The sequence below is a fragment of the Neopelma chrysocephalum genome, unplaced genomic scaffold (assembly GCF_003984885.1).
Source record: "Neopelma chrysocephalum unplaced genomic scaffold, ASM398488v2 Primary Assembly neopelma1_85, whole genome shotgun sequence".
Classification (NCBI taxonomy): domain Eukaryota; kingdom Metazoa; phylum Chordata; class Aves; order Passeriformes; family Pipridae; genus Neopelma; species Neopelma chrysocephalum.
The window spans coordinates 3727370-3748733 of NW_020897747.1; the positions used below are offsets into that span (position 1 = coordinate 3727370).

Sequence of the window (21364 nt, forward strand, 5' to 3'; positions counted from 1 at the left end):
TCTGTATGTTCATTATTCCAATGAACAGCTTGAACATCTTGAATTTGCATAATCTAATAGGGAAATGTCATGTGAAAAAAGTTCTTTGAAGATTTCTATGCCTTTCTTTTCCTGGACAGAGACAAGAAGTGAAAAAAACAACCCACCGCTAAAAATTACATTTAAAAATGTGAAATGAAACTAGCCAAATCAACAAATATTTTGAATGAGGATTTGTACTAATTCTAATATAAATAAGACTGTTTGTATGTTATCTTCAGGCAGTATCTTCCTCTTTTTGTTGTGCTTTCTAGAAATGAAGTGAATTAAGATTTCATTTACCATTTTGGTTAATTCTATAGATTTGATGTATCCAGTTTTAACAAAAAAAAGAAAAAAATCTCAGCTTAATTGAATATAATGTAGATGGCTACTTTTTTGATGAAGAATAGGCTGCCACATGTTCTAATTATAATTGTTGATCTTTCACATTATAGTTAAACAAATTAGGGAACTTACTTTTAAAAAGAATAATTTATACTTGAAAATGGAGAAAATATGGAGAACGTCTCTTCTGATCAAAACCTGAATTCTCTTTACCATGCTGGGATATCTTTGTGGTCTGTTTTTAATTTAATAGGTGAAATATAAGCAAGGTTTTGAGGATACAAAGTCTCACTTCCACCTGCCACTGGATATGATAAACTTGGTACACGCCAAGAAGGCCCAATCTTTGGTCAGTGAACAAGAATACAGGCAGCTGCTACACCAGTACACTTCTTTGACTGATGATGTGAGGTTGAGGTGTGCCAAGAATGCCTACAAACTACAGAGTGAGGTAATTGCAAAATATCCCAGTGATATTTCCTTCTGGGTTCTGATGCAAGATAGTTCTGTTCCAAGTCATGACAGGTGACAAAATGTGTTTGAGGAGCAGCTGAGAGATAAACAATGGCTGTTCCCCCTTGATTACATGTAGGAATGAGACATTTGTCTTATTGGGCAGTTGTACAATGTGTGTGATCACACTATACTGAAAGATAAAGTATAGTAGTCTTTGATGATTTGTAAAAGAGTGTTTGCAAGTGAGAGTGATTGCACTGTTGGTGAAATGCTCTTTTTAAGGTCTTAGTAACAATGCAAACTGTTTACCAACTGGTATTTTACAACTTGGTTTTTGTCTGGGTGAAATTCATGTGTGCTTCCACAAGAAAGATGCCTGTTAGTGAAAATCTGGTTTGTAAGAGACTTATAAACTCTGGCCAAAGACATATTCACTGAAATTCTAAGGAGTATGAACTTAACTCCCTGTGTAGTCTTAGTAAAATTAGCTGGATACTGCCTTATGAATTAGTAGACAGAACCATGAGCAAAGGCCTTTTCATAGATCATATTGTGTCTGGAGACCTCAGGAGGGGATGTATCTAAAAAACTTATCTGGCCAGAAAATGCTATTGTATATCAGTTTAACACTTTCAGCCAACAGACTTAAAGATGGCAGACTGTGTTCAAACAAGTGTAAACATCAGCTTCCAGTTGTGCTGCCCTAAATTGGGTGAAAACACATGTAATCAGAGATTCTGAGGAAGGTTTCCATCCATGCCTGTCTTTGAGTTGGGTATGAAATGCTAATTGGCAGCAACACATTTTAGAGTTGCAGAATTTACTCTCTTACCACCTGGTTAACAGCTGACAAGAGGTGAGGACCACGCTCTAGCTTTGTGCTCTCTTTTCCTTCTGATTCACAAAGGATATTTCCCATACACAGCATCATGGTGCCTTTGAGTCTAAGGATTAGCACTGGACAGACCTGGATGGAATAGGAAGTAGTTCTATTCTCCCAGGCAGCTAAATAAAATAAAGGCATAGTCTATTTCCATTATAAGTGGTTGGCTGAACCAAAACAACGCATTAGCTAAAGCTGGTTCTGCCCTCAGTAAGAAGTAGCAGTTTCCACATATCCATCAAGGTGGCAAATCCGCTCTTTACTAGTTGTTTGGTCTTTATAGATCTTTTGAAGCAGAAAATAAGATGATCCTCCTCCTCCTCCTTCTTGTTATCAAATCAAATTATATCATTGTAATGTATGTATCAGTAACTGATTTACGACCTTTGAAAAATTAATATTTACAGTGAGTCACTGCTAGATTTGGTGGTCTGGAAAATATTTTAACAAAGATTGTATAGTGGCTTAGTGCAATTTTCCTTAACATTCCTTACTTATATTATGACCATTCAGAACCATTAAAAAATCAAGGCTATTCTGTCTGTAGTTTCTCTTATTTAAAAGTTAAAAGCTTTTATTTAAATATATTTTCTTACACTTCTATAAACTGGTCTTATTTGATAGATATATTTATAAATAAATAATATCTAGCTGTGATTTACGTATTATATATGAAAAAGATTCTTGTACCTAGAAAAGGTTTTTTCAAGGTTACGAATGGAAGGTAGGAGATGAAGTATTATTTATATACTATATATCTACTATATAGAGTATATACTATATATATATAATTTATATGTTACTGAGACTCAGTAGTCCTCAGAATCTTGCATCTGTACTGTAGATCTGTCAGGGCTGTCTGCACACCGACATACATAAACACAAGATTGTAGGGTAATGCATATGAACTCTCTGTGGTAGATACTAATTTTAATGGATTTGTTTGAATATGGTTATTGTGTATTTTTGGGTGAATAAATATAGGGCATCTCAAATGAAAACCTGTAATTACTTCTGCTTGGTTTTCCTTAGAATTTATACCGCTCTGACATGAACTTTATGCGAGGAGTTGGATGTATTACTCCAGGGGCCCTAGAGATTGAAGGAAAGAAGAAAGCTTCTGAACTCATCAGTGAGGTAACAAAAGAGGGTTTTGATTTCTCCACTATGAACAAGAGTTTGCCAGATGTCTTTCTATTAAACTGGGCTGGCAAAGTGACTCACTGGATAATGCAAGACTCCCTCCCCTTACTTTGATCATTCCATTTGTGTCCTAACCGCAAATGGGTGAACCTGATGGAGTTCAAGGCTTTGCAAACTTTGCTAACTTTTTTTGCAAATCTTTTCTCCTGTGTTTCAGACCCAGGAGGTAGTTATTTTATGTTATTTATTTTAGAATTAAAATGCACTTTTTCGACTAAACATGAGGCTGTGCCTATCTATAATAAGTGCCTTGTATTGTTTCTCCAAAATTAGACTGTGTTGTGGACTACCCAGTATATTCCACTGTCCTCAGCTCTGCTCCTGCTTTACAGTCTTAATCTGTTTTTCACTTGCTGCTTTTGTGTGTTATTGTTTTTCTTTTATTTCCTCTGTCATGCTCTCTTTGTACAGTCTCTCCTAGTTTCAAATCTTGGATCTTTTGCCCATATTCACATAGATTTTAAATGAGAAAAAATAGGAATTTTCTTCTAGTGAACAGATCCCTGCTTGCAGTGATCTTGCAGTTGTTTCGTTAATGGTTCTTACATGGGACAACAGGCCAGGTGAAACCCTGATTTTCTTACAAAAAAGTTCAGTGGGCTTGTGCAGTTCTGTCTCTTCTCTGGGTTGGATTGCCTTTACTGTAATTCCACTAGCCCAGGTTAATGACACCAAGGGGTGAAATAACCTCATTACTGTTTTCAGCATATTTAGCACAGCAGCATTATTTATTTTTTTTTTACATCTTATTCCTTATTTACTTTTCATTTCCCCTGTGAGACTTGAATGCACCAAATCCAGAATAGCAAAAAGTAAATTAGTCTAAGGGTTAATAGACAAACTAGAGTTTTAAGCACAAGAAGTAGTACTAGACCAGTGGTATTGAAAAAAGTCCCTTATCTGACAAGACAATTCAGTTATTCTGTTCATTTTTCTTTGTGTGTGATCTCAGAGTAAATATCGTCAGCAGCCACATTCCTTCAAGTACACATCGGTGACAGACTCTCCTGGCCTCCTTCATGCAAAATTCAGCAATATGATTGCTAATGAGGTAGGCTCTCCTAACGTGAATCAGAAAACATGCTTTTCAAAATGCAGCAAGCTGGGGATGGAGAAGTGGGAAAGAGACAATCCTGTTCTGAAAGCAAAATGCATCAAACAAAAGCAAGCATTACTTATCTGTGCTTTTTCACAGTTAGATCACATTTTATTATTTCCAAACATTTAAAACTTTTTCAGTTCAATCTCTTTGAAAAAGCTTAAATAGTATCCATGCAATAGAGTCCCATTATCAAGTTTTTTGCATGAAACAGACTCAAAAATCAGGACTATGGGGTGTTCTTGAGGGAGCTCATTTGCATAGTGTGGTCCACTTTTGAGGACTGCGTAATAAAGAATCACTTTTCTAAATTCTGAAAAAAACTGGACAAAACTCATAGAAAAATTATCAAAATCATATATGAGGAAAAAATTCAAGCTAGAAAATATGGCTAGTCTACCAGAAACAGCTACCCTTTTATTTAATACACATTCATGATGCTCTTAACATTCTTAGGTCTACTTTTGGCCTCCTGGGAACATACAAATGCAAGGATAAGAATGCAGTGGGTTGGCATCATCATAATATATTTATAAAAATTAACATAAATGGTTTTCATGCCCAGCAAAAGCCCCACAACTTTAAGCCCAGAAAAAACTTTGCAATTGTGATGGTAAAGTCTTAGCTGTTTTTAATGATGGCTGACTATAGTTGTCATAATCATTAACAGCTTAAGTACTGCTGTTATATTATTGAAACAATAGAGAAAATTAACTGCAATTGTGTTTTTGATCTCTTTCCTAGCGCCTGTATAAAGCGGCAGGAGAGGACATTCAGCATCACTATACACCAACACTGGGTCTGCCTGAGTTTACACGGGCAAGAATAAATGCAGCCAACCTCAGTGATGTAAGAATTTGTCCTGTATTTCTTATACTTAGCTAGGATGGAATATGAATTGTGCAGTGGCAAAGAAGATGGATAAGTAGAGAACATTTTAGGTCTATTCTATTTATGCTTTCCCTGATTTGATTATAATGATATTTATCTCAATTAGTACATATGCGGTTGTGAGGAAATTAAATCTACATAAAGAATGAGATGTGTTTTGTCTGAGTTAGTAGGATTTCCCAAAGATAGTCTAAAAAAATCCTTTGATTATAAAGAATGAGACTGTATCACAGAATAACAAATGAAAGAGGGTTCCTTTGTTTGTTCCTTTGTGCGTTTAAAAGTGGAACAGCAGTCTACATGTGCCTTTCCTACTTTAGGCAAAATACAGAGAATCTTGGCATAATCTACGTGCTCAAGGCTACAAGCTGACAATGGAAGCACTCCCGTTCCAGACTGCCAGGGCCTCCAGAGAAATTGCCAGTGATGTGAGTTGAATGATTCAACCTCCCTTCTTGCCTAATTTCTGTTAACTTCATGTAAAACAATGTCTAAAGCAGATTTTACTGAATTAAAGCAACTCCATAACCATGTGAGACAAGTGTGGGACAGAATATATTACTTATGAATGAGATTCTTTGTGTGAATTAGAAAAAAAAGGAAGAGGAAGAATCACTGCTAATCGGGAACCAAGCCAGGTTAAACATCTTCCAGTGGGAAATAACTAATGAATTACAGTATTTGCAAACAGAAAAAACAGGGATTCTGTTCCTTTTCAGGCTTTCAGATCCTTGTATTATAAAGTGCCCACTAACTCTGTCCATTCTGTTTTGAGCTGACTTTTGGCTCAGTTATTCCAAATTGAAATGAAGTTAGAAAAAGCTGAGGCTTCTTTGAATCTCTGAAAATCAGGAGTTACCTCTCTAGTTAGGAAGTGGAAATCAGTGGAAGTTCCTGTAAATATGTATCCTTAAGTTCTGAAATAGAGGAAACAAATCATCTTATCTTCAAAAATATCCTGTCTTTTGGATTGTTGTTTGCAGAACACTCAGACATGGTGGTATCCATTTGTCAGAAACCCTGACTTCACCTCTTCCTCACAAGAAGTTCAATAAATTCTATGAAAAACTGATGATGAAGCTAAATTTAGTAAAAAAAAATTCTTCATTTTGTGTAGTATTTAGTGGCATATTTTATATCTAATGTGATTAAAATGTGATTAAATATGAATATATTTCACGTGTGTTTGTTCTATTAAACAACCATTTCTAGCTGTTATTTATAATGTTTACTTAACCATATTTTACAGAGTGCTTTTGGTTACAGCTTCAGATCTGCTCTAGAGGGTACAAGTCCATAATAGAATTACATCCACTTACAACAAATCTGAATTTGGCCCTTCATCTTGGAAGCACTTTATAAACATTAGCTGCTGTAATTTAATCCTCACAACTCTCTTGTGTGGTAGATAAGTGTTATTATCCCATTTCAACTACATTATGAACTCTTCAGGGCCCAGGCCTTCCCTTTAAAGTTCTAAGCACCCTGTTGATGCTATATAAATAAGCATTATCATCATCATCACTATTTCACAGAGAGGATAAATGCAAGATCATAGGGAGAGTCATAGTCCCAGCTAAGATGAGAATGAGGGGTTGCTGGTTCTTACTCTTTCCATGAAAACTGAATTTACTCTTTAAAATAGCTGGGTGGCATTTGCAAATCTGAAGGCTACAGAGTGCACAGTGTTTTGCTTTTGTGTAGTTTTTTTTCCTTTGGTCTTTTGTTTGTTTCTCTTATGTTCTCATCCCTAGTGATGGGAATAAAATTCTCAGAGAGATAATGAAAGTACATGATTTGAGGTTAAATATGATCAATGCTTTGGGCATATTCAGAAAATGTATTGAGATGTGCTTAACTTTAATGTTGCAACTACTGTGGTATTTAAATTTGAGATCAATGAGATATTCAAACAGTTGCTCTCTCGTGCTGCATACCTTGACTGGTTTTACAGAAAACATAGATATTTCAGTGACTTAAGTTAGTTAGCTAGAGTATCCAGTCTAAGTTTGGCACATTTTCACTTTTGCCTTATTTTTTTTTTATTTTTAGTACAAATATAAACACGACTTCGTGATGGAGAGAGGAAAACACATTGGTGCCAGGAGTGTTCTGGATGACACCAGGTTGCTGCATTGCTTGCATGCTGCCAAACTGCAGAGTGAACAAGAGTATAAGAAGGGATCCCAAGAAGTGTGGTCTCAGTATCATCTACCCATGGATATGGTGAATCTTGTCCATGCCAGGAAAGCCCAGGCCTTAGTGAGTGATCAAGATTACAGGAAGAGACTGCATGAATTTACAGCACTCCCAGAAGACATGAAAATGAAGTGGGCCAAAAGAGCCCACATGCTACAGAGTGAAGTAAGATCTTTCTTTCTGTTAACAGCAAATTCAATTTAGAGTGACTGGCATAAATTGTATATTGACATTGGGAGTTGTTTTTAGAAAGACCGTTTGTAAATTTATGTATGTGCAGCAGCAAGATTTCTTATTGCTCCTCAGACATGGAATATATGTGAAGGTTCTCGTGTTATGAACCTGATGGAAAATCACAGTGGTCCATGTTACTTATTCTAGAGCTGAGGGATAAACACAATTGTCTCTCAGCTGTTTGGATCACAGCCAGTCAGGGGTTTGACAGTCACTGTTCTACATGCAGAACTCTTTGAGCAGGAGGTTAAATGCTGATTTGAGATACATAAGAAGAGATATTAAGAAGGTAATTCTTCAAACCAAAATGGTCATATCAAATAGCCAGTGCCCCAGATGTGTTTGCAGAAGTTGCTCACACAAAAATGTAAGTTGAGACAAACTTGAATGACAAAAGTGAGGCAATCTCAGCATGGGCCACATCCATACTCAATTCACCTGCAAAGCACCGGGGATATCGTAACCTTCTTTCTTACTCAGTGTACCTGCTATCTGGTATCCCAAATGTACTTTTCATTGCCAGAATTTTTGAGATATTCTTGGGATGGTACAAAAGCTATTGCTAAATGTAGTTCTTTGCTTTTCCAACTCTCATTCCTGCCTTCTCCTCACAGATGGCATGCAGGTAGTTAGATCCAGGAAGGCAGGATTTTTTACTTTTTACTGATGTGTGGTGGTGGCTCACATGATATGAAAGTGGGATTTCCAGGGAACTAGTCCTTGGACCCTAAAAGCACATATTTCAGAGCTTGCCTACAGAGGGACAGGATAGGAGATAAGTAAGAACCTCGCACTTGGCTCTTTGCCTTTAAAGCCACCAAGTTAGGAATTCAGTGAAATATAAAGATGGTTTTGTCTGATAGCCTCACTATCTAGTAATGTACAACATACATGAGCAAGTTGGTTGTCATGTCCTTTTACATATAGGAGGGAACAAAAAACTGAAAAAATGGACGATTGGATTGAAGTCACACAGTGAGCCACCATCACTCTGAAATGGAGTCAGGATTGTTGGGATTGTGGGTACTTTACTGACTTCCACTTTTTATTGGGTCTGCCTGATTTTCTTTACTAGATTAGGAGGTAAAAGCAAGCCTTTAATGTGAGTAGAGAAGGAGTAATGTGTCCTCCTAGAAATGGGGTTAATGAGGAAGTGTGAACCAGATAAAATAATTAGTATTCCTGACTTGAACTCACCTCAGAAAATTATTTCAAAAGAGATTCTTTTACGCCCAGTACAAACAGGTTATTACTTACTGCTTTGAGTCATACTAATTCACTCGTGGGGCCTTCTCTTGTAACTTGCATATGATACATTATTTAATTCCTGGTGGAATGAACAAATGCAAACAGTTTGGCTTTACGATCTGATATGTGCATGGCAAATGAAAAACCTCAAAATGTGAATATGAATCAGGGAGTTTTTAAAAAAACCTTAATAGCTGTGGATACAAAACTGATAGTTAACGATTTTCATTTTTAACAGCTTCGCTATAAATCAGACCTGAACTTCATGAAAGGAGTTGGTTGGATGGCTCTGAGATCTCCTCAGATAGAAAGTGTAAAGAAGGCTGGAGAGCTCATCAGTGAGGTAACTGATAAATCTTTCATGGGATAGCAAGTCTGTAGGAATTGTTTACCATCAAGACTCCTCGTTACATGACACTTACGAATGTAGCTTATCATTTCCTTTTGATGTGGGAGCCTGTTTATACAAGGTGTAAGTTACCAAGAAGCAGTACGGGAGACGCAAGTCCACTGTGTGACACCTGCTGAATATTTTCCATTCCAAATGAAACACAAGAGTATAAGCAAAACATGTAGCAATAAATAAATGCAGTAAACTCCATTATGAAATTCTAAGCAGGTGGTTATGGAACTTATATAGAAAGTTACAGCACTGACAACCACACTGAAAGGGCATTTGCCTGCTCAGTATCATGTATTAATGGAGAAAAATTATGAGCTGTCAAAAGTGTAGTGTTCAAAAGCTTTTTGCGTGTGAATTTTCAGTGGGAAGTCCTTCTTGCACATACACACAAAAAGAAGTTTGGTGCCTGGGCACCACAGCAATGATACAGAGGCATCCCCAGTCCCTAGCTGAAAGAGCAACTGAGACTTAAGCAGAACAGTAGCTTCAAGAAAGTGTCTTTTATGTTTTACTCCAGTTATCACACACTCGGAATTGTCATATATCACTAACAGAAACATCTTGTGGTTTTTTCCTTTGTTTGTGTTTGTTGCTTCCTCCACATCTCAGATAAAGTACCGTCAGAAGCCAGAAAGTTTGAAGTTCACTGCTGTGGTTGACTCTCCAAATTTGATTCATGCCAAAAACAGCTACCTCCAGTGCAGTGATGTAGGTTTCATTTTAACATAAAAGTGATCTTAACTTTTGTTGTACTATAATGCATAAAAGAAGTGATCTTGACATTGCTTCCAGTATCAGTTTCATTCAGTGATTTTGGCCCCACAGAGACTGTACAAGGCTGGAGGCTCTGAAGCCAGGCACAGGTACACTCTGCCTCCTGATCATCCAGATTTTATCCGAGCCCGACAGAATGCACTTCAAATCAGTGATGTAAGTAAACCTTTTCCTTTGAGGAGGTCACTTGGTAAGCTTGCTTGGGAATAAAAAGCTTCATGTATGTAGAAGCCAGGTTCTCTGATCCTGACTAAATCTAAAGAAAGCCAGAGGCTGTGAACAGCCAACATGTTTGTAGTTTTGGGCTGGAGGAATCAGGAAAAGTCTGTTCATTTTTCTTTTGAGAATTCATTTAACTTTTCAGGGCAGTAAGCTATTATTAAGGATTTCAGACCTTCAGTATAGTTATGGTTAATTACAAATTAAAATATTTTTGCTTATGTTTGGGTGAGGAAGGAGGGAGAATCCTCTTTCCTTGACTATATAATCTGCTTTTCTGAAGCTGCATCACTGTGTTGAACATAGTCATAGTTGTCATCAGTATGGATGTAACTGAATCAGTGAGTGGAGTTGGTGTAAGGAGAATTTGTTTCCACGTTATCTCATACAGAGGAACTTGGTCTATTCCCGATGTCCTGTTCCCTGATTAAATAGCTGTTGTCTTTACCTGTAGGGTCAGAATGACCTTAGTTTGTAAGAAGTTTGTTTGGTGATAGATGCTATATAGGTGAAAGAAACAAGTAGGACTCACAGTTTTTGAAGTGATAGAGGAGAGGATAAAAAGGCAAATATTGTGTGCAAAGATTGCACACAAATGAAAGGTAAGACCGTTAGTGGGGTGTACAGTGATGCTTGCGTTGCTTCTATCCAGGCTGTCTTGCAGGATTTCTAGCATCTCAGTGTATCTTCAAATTTAACACCACCTAGCACTACCTTCACCAGTGAAACAGAAGGTTATCTTTTTAAATGTGGAGTGGATTTTGTGCTTGTTTTCATATGATCACAAAACCCAGAAAGGATGAATCAAAGACTTACAGAAAGCAAATGAATAAAATCACAAAGGGACAGACAAAAGTGTCAGCTAAGATACCATGACCATGTAGCAGGACCTGCAGACCTGAAGCTATTTTAAGAAAGCTACTAATAGAAGAGGAACCAAATCTAGAGCAATTTCTCTTCAGGATGTAAATGTGCTACACATCCTCAAAGTCACATTAAATATGTTAGAACTGGCTGTTATTCTATGTGAGTTAATGAAGCCACATGTGGCTGGGGATAGAGACAGGGATCATTTGAAAAGCTTGAAATAACTGGTATTGAAATTATGATGCCAGGAAACCCAAGACACTGTGAGTGGATGCATCAAAAGAGAGAATAAGGGCAATATCAATGCAATATTGATGTGACTGATGCATCACAGTTTCTAATAGAAATTAAATCACATCAAAACCAACCACATTCAAGTACAAAAGGAAACCCTGGTGGCACTTTTCAGATGAGGCATTTTATCATTATGGTGAATAGAAAAGAAGTTGAAGTACTATAGAACTGGATCAAAACCTTGGAGATGGCACTGATGACTCTTGATACAAATAAGCCCAGTAGGATAAAACATTTATTATTGCAGTTGTGGGACTGCGTTTAAGAAACTGCAGGGGGAAATGACTGTTTTGTTCTTTTCTTTTCAACACAGAAATTGTATAAAACATCTTGGGAACAGACAAGGGCATCTGGCTATGATTTTAGAATTGACGCCATCCCATTCCAGACAGCAAAGGCTTCGAGAGAGATTGCCAGTGATGTAAGAATTGTTCTGCTTCAAACACTTCCCAACCCTCTTCCTATACCATTCCATCCTGTAAAAATGGGTGAATTCTGACATAAGTGAACTTTGCTCTGGTGTGGAAAACTGGTGATCCAGTGAAACTGTTTGCTGGTTAGGGTTAAGTGTAAAGATTTCCAACTAAAGGCTACCGTTAATAATGTCCAATACCAGGCTGCCCTCTTTCATGTCCCAAGACTTTTTATTAGGAAAGAGCCATATTATGATGTAGTCAAATAAAATAGGTACTAGGCTATGAATAGTTAAAGCATGGTCTAGAATAAAGTGGGTCATCTTTGAATACGGAAGATCACAGTAGGCAAGAAAGCTAAAGATGAAGGAGCTTCATTGCTTGAGCTGTGTATTGGGTGTGCCCAAGAGTGCAACAATAAGGGGATCTCTGATTGCTTTCGAGCATTTTGCCCCCCCTAAGTCTTTCCACTCCTTTAAAAATGAGCACAAAGGTCATTCTTCTAAAGCATCTTGTAAAATTAGGAGATATAGTTTGATATCAAACACCTGGTCTTTGTGCACTGCAGGAACCATGATTGATAGCTAGGGGACAGTAATGGAATTTGAAGGTAATCTGAATGTGAAAACATTTTCCTCTGCATTTCCTGCAGTACAAATACAGAGAAGCCTTCCTGAGAGACAGAGGCCAGCAAATTGGATTCCTCAGTGCAAATGATGATCCCAAAATCAGACATGTCCTCAGAGTGGGGAAACTCCAGAGTGACATCCAATACAGGAGTGATTATGCCCAAAACAGGGGACAGTTCCAGAGTCACCTCAACCAGCCAGGATTCCTCCATGCCAAAAGAAGCCAGCAGCTTGCAAGCAATGTTAACTACAGGCAGCCTTTGCACCACTACACTTGTGATCCTGAGCAGCTAAATGTGAAACATGCAAAGCAGGCCTACAAGCTGCAGAGTGATGTAAGTACAGCAGAGTGACACGGTCCTTCCATGTGCGAGGGGCTGTCTGTGGCAATGTGCTTCGCAGACCTTACCTATCAACAACATCAAGCTCTTGAAAACACTGAAGTCTGCATGCTAAAAATGAATAATCTATTTATTACTGACTCTGTTGTTCTTTATATGCTCTCTCTTGAATACCCAGGGCATGTGATTTGATTAGAGCCCAACAAAATGAATACACATTGGGGTATGTTTCATTCTCTCAGGTAAAATACAAGTCTGACTTGAACTGGCTCAGAGGCATTGGCTGGACTCCCCCGGGTTCTCACAAGGTCGAAATGGCAAGAAGAGCTGCTGAGCTGGCTTACCTTCGGGAGATGGCATTGCAGGGTGCTGCTGCTCAGTACAGACCTGGAGTTGTAAGTAGAGTAAACCCCACAAATCCCAAGAGCTCTGTTCTTTACTGGCACACATCGTGTTTAATACTTTTGAGTGCTCCCCGGAGTCTACAGTTCTCTCTGTTGCTTGAACAGGATATGTACACTTCCCTCACGATGCTTTGTGGCTTAGTGTACATATTAATTTGAAGGAACCTCTCAAGGGAATTCAGCAGTGTCATGGCTGAGAAATTACTGTAGAGACTAGGAAATGCCATGGAATGGGATTTACTTATGTGATGGAATGTGTTTCCCTTAACTTGTGGATGTTGTCAGAGCTCTGAGTGTCCTGGTACCTCTGTGGAAGGCAGAAGTAGAGGTGGAAGGAACTCCCTGTGCAAGTCCCCTTCTCTTTTCCTAATATTATATGTGTTGCCATATAATTATGTGATGCCGTGTAATCTCCACTGGCAACCATATAGGCAGGCTGAGTGTAGATTCCTAACAGCATAATGTGTGCTGTGGGAGGCTTTTTGAGAAGAGGGAATGCTCCCTCCTCCACCTCTGCCCAGCTCAAGATTAAAGAAATTACAGACTGGGATATTCCAGGCTTCCTTCTCCCTACCCCCACAGGGATGACTCCCAGTCTGCAGTGTCCCAGCACTAGAGAGCAGAAGTCCATACAGGGGGACCTTGTAGCCCTTGGAGTTAGGAAGCATTAAGTTACAATAAAAGAGAAGCACTGCATTTCAAATACTTGTTTCATTTAATTTTTAACTTTGGAAACAAGTCAAACAGTAATTGTGCTCAAGAGAAACGGTGGATATCCATGATTTACATTTCCATCTGAAAAGTTACTCAAGAAATAAATGAAAACTATTGAGTTTTCATAGTTGAGTAATGCAAGCAGAGGGAACTACAGGCAGTATCTTTTTAAGTTCTGGGTATGATAATGATTTGGTGGTCCAAGGGAAACCTACAGGTGTGCAGTCCATGTGGAACTCAGGTGTTTTCTGGTTTGCTTTCTATTTAGGCTCAAATTAGAGATTAGGAGCACATTTAGTCCTTTGGAATGTGTGGTATCTAACTTACACGAACAGGTCCACTTTTTGCACTTCTCCACTGTAGAAATTCGCTCAGTGCAGAGCAGTGATTTAGATTTTGTTCGTTTGCCAGTTGTGGTAATTTTTAATATGCAAATATTTTTGTAGAATTATAGTTAAAAACTTCATCTGTCCACTGGCTGGTTTCACAATCTATTTGGATGTGATTTTACAGGACCAGTTGGAGACAGAAAGATCTCAGCAAGTCGCAGTCAACCCTGATGCTTCAGAAATTCTGCAATTCAAGAGAAGGCAGATGCAGCTGTATCAGAAGTAAATGGAAATATGACATAACACAAATAGATTTTCATCTTGTCCTGAAAATCCTGTAGGTTTTCCAGTTTTCTGGAAAACACAATAGATGGCATTTAAGAACTTTTTGTTTTAAAATGCAACCAAAACACTGCAATTTATAAGTGATAATTTTATTTTGTGTGGATACTTTATGATTTATCACTGTATGTATTACAGATTCTGCTATTTATTTGAAGCTGTAAATGAAATTAGTACTAGGTGACTGGCAGGCTCAGCTTTGTACCATGGATGGTAGAATATGAAAAAAATTTTAATGAATAAATTGTGTGAATCTTATTCCATACTTATAATTTTTGGAGAATTTTATGTTCCTGGATTATTGGCACCATTGACCTAAGAGAATACAAAAATGTGATTCAGGTTGCTGAACAGATGAACGAGACAAAGTCCAGTGGGAGCAGAGTTATCACTGACTAGCTAAAGTCAGGTCTTCTAGCAGACATCAGGGAATTTGCTCTAGATTAGCAGGATATATTCAGATCACAATTAGTTCTTCAGTCTTTTTCAAACCTTCCAAAGCAAAAAAGTCAAAATTGCTATTTTAGAAATTATCGCAATAGGGGTATCTATTGGTAGATTAGGTAGCTGCTTAGAGGAGGTTGTAAAACCTGGAATTCAAATGAGATGGAGGTTACTATTTAAAGGAATTGGCTCTTCACAAACATGTATATTCTTTATATACTGATTTAATACCAATCACTTGTTTTTCATATGTCTGTGTAGAATCATTGGGCAAAAATTACACAGTTTTGACATGCAAAACTTATGAAAACCTCAATATTATCCAATAGCTTTTGAACCAGATTTTTTTAATGTCATTTAGTACTCACTAGGTCTCACTGATATTGTTAAGCACATATACCATTGTAGATCTGAACCCTAGTAAGTAATTATCCTTTAATCTGGAATAAAGTGGATAATTCTTATATTGAAAGTTGGGGTTTTTTTTCAATCTGGAAGGCATCACTGATGGAATTTGTGGTTATTTGCCCTACCAAAGTACTTTTAAAAATCATTCTCTCTGATCCTCCCTCCTCAGGTAAGTCCAATGGCTGCATTCAGGAACACGGTGATTTTTATCTTTGTGAAAAACTGCACTGACTTTAAGAGCACACACAAATAGCTTTGGGGTGTAAGGGTCCAATGAGTGTAGAAAAAACACATCTTTAACTGGAACATAAGGGAAAGAGGGAATGGCTGGCAGCAGCTGAGCCTGCAGAATTTTCATGGCTTGAAAAGCAGAACTAGAAAGATTGATATTAGGGGCTCTAATTTATTTGAGGAAGAACTGGAGTAGCTTTACTTTCTAATCTCTTTTGTTACAAAATGTGGGCTTATTTCAAAGCCCACAACAGAGGTGGTGAAGGATGCCCTGTGTAGGCCATGAGAAAATATCAGAAATATCTTTGGTCAAAGAGGAGGTATTTGGGGAATTGATAAAAATAGTAAATACCTCAAGCTTACCGTTTGCCATTCTCTCCTAATGATGTAACCTCGACTCAGCCTGAATTGTAGATTTAATCCAACTGAGAAATGTTGTCACCTGGGTATAAACTCCTGGCTTGTTTTTTAACCCGCAGCCATCACCCCAGCTCACAAGGCCATATACGTAGTAGGAGCTGTTTTCCACACAAGTCAGTGGGCCTCCGGAGTCCTCCTGATGAAGGAAAGCACATGTTCAAAACATGGAGCAATATCAGAATGCTTCTCTCTCATCATAAAATTTTGAAACTGCAATGATGTTGTTTACCTATTGGATTTATCATCATATGCTTCTTAGTCCCTGAGTAGACTTGCAGTTCCGGAACTAGCTCAAATGATACCAGACTTTTTGGATGTAAGTTTTTATTTGTTCCAGTCTGTGACATATATCTAACAAGGTCACATGAAATTTCCCCGGCATGAAAGTACCAGGCATTCAGAGCCTAAACTCAGAAAGATAAAGATGTGATCCCTGGCACAAATGAAACCTTAATCAGTCTCACACCCCTCAAATAGACTTACTCTGAGTTGGTTGGTTGGTCTAATTTTTGGTTTATTTGTGATTTCTATTGCAATATATGCTTTACAGTGGTAGTTTGCACCTTAGAAAGTGTTGTTCAAGCTCTTCCCTACCTTTCAATGTCATGAGTATGAACTTGCTTCCCATTTGCACCAGCTGTAATGAGAAGAAACATCAATACTGACTCCCTGCAAGTCTTAGCTCTGATAGTGAAAATCAGATGAGAATTGGTGCTTATGGCAGAACCCATAATAAACTTGAGGAAAAAAAGGTGAGTTTTCAGGTTATTATGACGAACTGTCTCAGAAGCCAAACTTTCCAGGCTGGTATCTAGCTTCCATAGATCTGCCTGTAGGTGACAGTGACAATATCAGCTCTGGGGATGTACATCTCAAAGCGTACTGAAGAAAGGCTGTTGATGTACATTGATGTGAGAAACAGACACACATGCAGCACCCTGCCAGAGCTATTACTCTGCACAGCCTGACTCTTCACAAAAAAAATTAGTGTTCTAATACAGAAAAGGCAACAAACCTGACAAGAGTCAATCCTGGGTTTTCGAAGGTTTCCTGCACAAAACATGCTCTCATCCAGTGCATTATTATGTAGTGCACGTTCATTGCATTTCCTCTGTGAAATCAGCTTGACCCTGGCATCTAACAGCTGATCAGATGATTCACCTATGGGATGTGCACCAAAAAAGTAGTCACTTTCCTCCCAATACTGTATGTGTTGTCTTTATTCAAAATACGAGGTTGCTTGCCATATAGATGGGATGGAGAAGAGCAGGGCGGATGCATGTGCTAGCCTGGGAAGAAAAGAACTATCTGTCAGGAATGATAAGGGTTAGAGTTGGGGTCTGGAAGCTTCCCTCAGGACACCGAGTTGTTGCCTGAATAAAAGCAAAGTCATGTATTCAGAATTTAGCTCCAATCAGCTCTATCCATGCAATCCTGCTTTTCCAAGGTACTGGTTGTCTGCAGCTCCCACAGGTCCCCATGGGACTTTGAGCTGCTCAGCACTTCTCAGACTGGTGTCATTAGATGTTTTAACATGCAAGCTAATGAAACAGATGAAAACTGAAAATCATACAATATTTAAGGGCAATGATTAATTACAGTGAATCTAAAGACATAACTTGACATCTAAAGGCAGTAGCCAGAGTTTCAAAGCACTACATCTGTAGATAATTAAAGGTAGTTTATAAGTTTGGTTCTGCTTGAGTTTCAGGAAATATTCCATTTCTTCAGTGATTTCCTGAAATGCTAATAATAGCTGTGCTCAAAGAAGGAGCCATCTAGTCTGAACACGTACAGGGTACTTGATACTTTTTGTTGGGGGAAAAAAATAAATTTCCCTGTACCATTTTTAAGAGAGACTTTTTATTTGGAACTTTTAAAAAAGTCCATTAAATTCTGTTGGTGCATTCTGATCAAATGAACACACTTGTCTCTTGTGGACTTCAATGAGAGTTACATCAGAAGGGAGAATTTGGTCCTATGTATCATATCAGACTGCATCAGTCACAAAGCACTAGGACACCTACTGCAGCCTCGGTGACACGTTTTCCTTCTGCTACTTTACAGCAGCACATCAATCGGAACATGAGAAAATGCATTTTTTTAGAGAATTGCCATTGTCTTTTGTTTTAAGAACAGTAATTTCTCCCCTTAGGATTTACTGCAAGCAAGAAAGGTTTTGGATAGAGCTGGTTGAACTTGAAAAGCTTTGGATTTTTTTGTTTTTTTTAAATTTTTCAGTACATCTGAAGATCCAGATGCTGCTTCTGAAAAGCTTTATCTGACACAATGGGCTGGAATACCATGTGAAAGTCTTTCTTGGTCCAATCTTGAAACACACAAGCTATACAATAGCCTCTCTTGATACCTTCTTGCTTCTGTTGCTGGCTTCAGATGAAACCATGACATAGTGAGTCATTTGGCAAGCAAAAAGATACATCAGGAATTTTTTCAGACCTCTGAAAGATTTGTTGGTTTAGCAGAGATTTCTGCTAACGAGTAATTTCTACGGCATGTTTTAGCTTTTGAATTCCGTGACATGGTTTCACTAGGACCTAAGTTCACATTTGGTTCTGGCAATTGCTACTGAAAGTACCAGCCCACCTTGGCACCAAAGTGCCCACCAAAATCCAGGTAGCCCACAAATACCTGTCTCTGTCACGCCCCATCCAGAAATGAAGCAGTCAGTCCCAGCGGGAAAGAAGACGTTAGGGAGACACGCTGTTTTCACATACTTTGTTTCCACCGCACAGTAACCATCAACTGGCTTCAATTTAAGTAGTGCTGGATAGGAGATAAACAACAGCAAAAAGTATTTGGGGTCAAATTTAACCCCTAACCATTGTTACCAGCCCGTGACACACCCCCGTGCAAAGCTGTGTGTACCCCACGTGCCATTTGCACTCCATGTCGGACCTGTCCCAGTTGTTCTGCTCCTCCTACAGAGTCACTTCTGCCTGTCACAATTTACATCCCAAAGATTCAAATGGGCCTAGATCACAATTCGTCCTAATTATTTCGAGAGCATCGTCTCAATGAGAATTTTAGTTGGAGACAAACAGCTTCAAACAACTGAGGTTGGAGGTAAGACGCAAGTATTCAGTGAAAGGGATTTACCAATATCATTGTATGGGATGCCATCTCTATCGATGTATTTGTCATGCACAATGATTTTCTCCACATCAAATCTTTGCTCATGACGCTCTTTCTTCTTGAGGTTTTGCTTTCCAAGGACTACTTGGATATTTTCTTCCCTGTCTCTGAAAAAAAAAAAAAAAGAAAAAAAGTAAATTACATACAGACATTGTCTATCAGTTGTGGTGAAAATCTGCACTTTCAGTACCAGGAAGTCAAGATATTGCTTCCTTTTGTTGAGCATGGCCAGAAGATTTCCTAAGATCATTACAGGAAGGCTTAGTTAGGAAAGCAGTGGTGTTGGAAAATATATGTGCCCTTAATTGTTGCAATTGTGAAATAAAGAGATTTAAAGCTGCACATACATGCATTTCTTTGCATTTTAGGGCAGAGTAGTGGTGTGCTGGAGCCATGGGAGTACAATTGCTTGATGTTGTCTGGACATATTTAAAATTATCTGTGTTGGAATGATCTCCAGAATGTAATTTATCTGTTTCCTAGGTGGCTTCCAACTAATTCAATGCAAATATTGAAGGAAATATTTAAAGCTAGCTGACACAGTAAAAATTGAAAGCAAAATGCATGTTTTGACTGTTTTGAAGAACTTAATTCTGATGTAATATGTGATATCGCTTTTAGTATCCCAATATCTCCTGAATTTTTCATGGAGTTCTTCCTTTATACATTGCAAAATTTTGTTATTTTCCTCCTTTTCTCCTCTCACACAACTATTTTAGCTCGTTTTAGGGGAGTGGGGCATAAATTTCTTATTCCAACAAGAACCATTTTCAAGTATATAAGCATTTTTATGTACGTGTCCATTTTTTTCATATACACGTTTTCCTTTCAATTTGATTGCCAGTAATTATTTTGATTGCAAGTGATTTGGATACTAAGCTGTCTTTACTAACCATCCTAATTTTTATACACTTATCTACCCTAATTGTAGGGCATGCACCTACTCAAAGCAGTGCCCAGCAGTAAGAACCCAGCATGATTTAATTAGCACTCCACCACAGAAATGTTCACTCCCATCTGGAGTCTTCGTCTGCACAGATGCCATCCAGGGATGTTTGCCAGCTGTAGCCTTGGATCCACCATAGATCTTCTTGAGTGTTCCACGAACTTCTGGTTGTCCACATGTTTCGAATATTTCATTTGATTCAGGTGGGTCTGTTGGCTCTACATCTGTTTTGGAAGTGACAGCAGATAATAATGCAGAGATAATATTAGATTGGAGGAGTTAAGTAGCAGTGCCCACTCCTCTGGACCACCTACACACTGCCGGGTGGCTCACTCCTAATTCTTTACCTGAACAGGGTGAAACATCACAGAATTCCCAATCTACTTCCTTATTTTTTCTGACATAGCACCAGGGTTTTTCATCTTTATCAGGATTCCTGGAGGGAACAGGTGAGAGAATCAGCCAGCAGGAGTGGGGAAATCTCCATGAAACCAGTGAAGGAGCTGAGGATGCTTAGGGGAGCAGCCTCATGCTCCCATAGGATCTGGACTTCCAAAGATACTCTTTCATAAGATTTGACAAAGATGCTTGAGATAAAGGGGGGGCCTTCTTCCATATTACTATCCCCATACCTGTCTTAACCATAAGAAAACTGTGGGACTGGTTCAAAGAGAAAAGGGCTGCTTCAGGAAGCTGCACATCAGTATGGTTAGAGAAGACATCTCTAACATTCTGTTGTTTTATAGACAGGCAGTGTCTAGAAGGATGTGAGATCTTAACACCATCAGTTTGTCAAACTCATGAGCAGTTTGCCCTCAGTGGTCTCTTTGATACAGACCTCTACAGCTACTTCTTCAAAATATTACCTGCAGAAATTATGATCACCAATGCCATAAAAGTCAGCATCCTCCATAAAGGCGTTAAAAGAGGAGTCCAAGAGATGGTGGGAATTCCAGTTCAGGCAGGTCCTGCCATCTACTGCTTGATTCACTCTTCCCCTGTAGTTAGAGGAGTCCTCTTCATAACAATCATCTGGTCCTGTAGGAAGACAATTCTCATATGAAAATGACTTTTGTGTTGTTCTTTGACCAAAGTGGTCTCTCTTCCTTGCTTTCTTTGTCCTACATTAATTTTATGGAGGATCAGAAGAACCTACTGGGCCAAGTAATGATGTTCCTTATTGTACACAGTCCAGAAATAAGATCAATGTCCCAGCATTTTTCCACCTTTTAGCTTGATTGACTTCAAATGCCTAAAATCTCTTTGCTTGGTAAAGACTGAGCAGTTAAGAGATATCTTAATTTCAAATCAGAATCTCTCCACGAGTGGCCTGTGCAGGAACTGGTTCTAAGTAGGACTAGGCAGATCCCACAGAAGTGGGCACACTGCTGCTATCATGCCAGGGCAAATTATGTGCTAAAAGGAAGGTTATGGGGCTGTGAACCTAACCTGTA

At 38.5% G+C, this 21364-nt stretch overlaps 2 protein-coding genes across 11 annotated transcripts in view; one reads left to right on the forward strand and one right to left on the reverse strand.

The window, feature by feature from the left end:
• Nucleotides 1-14566, forward strand: part of NRAP (nebulin related anchoring protein) — a 50565-nt gene extending 35999 nt beyond the window's left edge. The window contains exons 30-42 of the mRNA XM_027692082.1: nt 620-817; nt 2738-2842; nt 3861-3959; nt 4752-4856; nt 5219-5326; nt 6951-7262; nt 8818-8922; nt 9592-9690; nt 9808-9912; nt 11450-11557; nt 12202-12513; nt 12762-12914; nt 14151-14566. Coding sequence (XP_027547883.1) covers nt 620-817; nt 2738-2842; nt 3861-3959; nt 4752-4856; nt 5219-5326; nt 6951-7262; nt 8818-8922; nt 9592-9690; nt 9808-9912; nt 11450-11557; nt 12202-12513; nt 12762-12914; nt 14151-14252 — 1911 coding nt within the window. The 3' untranslated portion in view covers nt 14253-14566. The remainder of the gene's footprint in view (nt 1-619; nt 818-2737; nt 2843-3860; nt 3960-4751; nt 4857-5218; nt 5327-6950; nt 7263-8817; nt 8923-9591; nt 9691-9807; nt 9913-11449; nt 11558-12201; nt 12514-12761; nt 12915-14150) is intronic.
• HABP2 (hyaluronan binding protein 2) overlaps nt 4130-21364 on the reverse strand; it is a 33324-nt gene continuing 16089 nt past the window's right edge. For 8 of the 10 annotated variants that reach the window (XM_027692092.1, XM_027692090.1, XM_027692091.1 and 5 more), the window contains 8 exons: nt 20777-20948; nt 20258-20346; nt 19909-20134; nt 18929-19071; nt 18461-18595; nt 16827-16972; nt 15755-15947; nt 13620-14800 (listed from right to left, as the gene is read on the reverse strand). In XM_027692092.1, the coding sequence (XP_027547893.1) occupies nt 15771-15947; nt 16827-16972; nt 18461-18595; nt 18929-19071; nt 19909-20134; nt 20258-20346; nt 20777-20948 (1088 nt within the window). In that variant the 3' untranslated portion in view covers nt 13620-14800; nt 15755-15770. Of the gene's footprint in view, nt 4321-13615; nt 14801-15754; nt 15948-16826; nt 16973-18460; nt 18596-18928; nt 19072-19908; nt 20135-20257; nt 20347-20776; nt 20949-21364 lie in introns of those variants that run through there. The other 2 variants (XM_027692085.1, XM_027692084.1) reach the window with 2 other exon arrangements.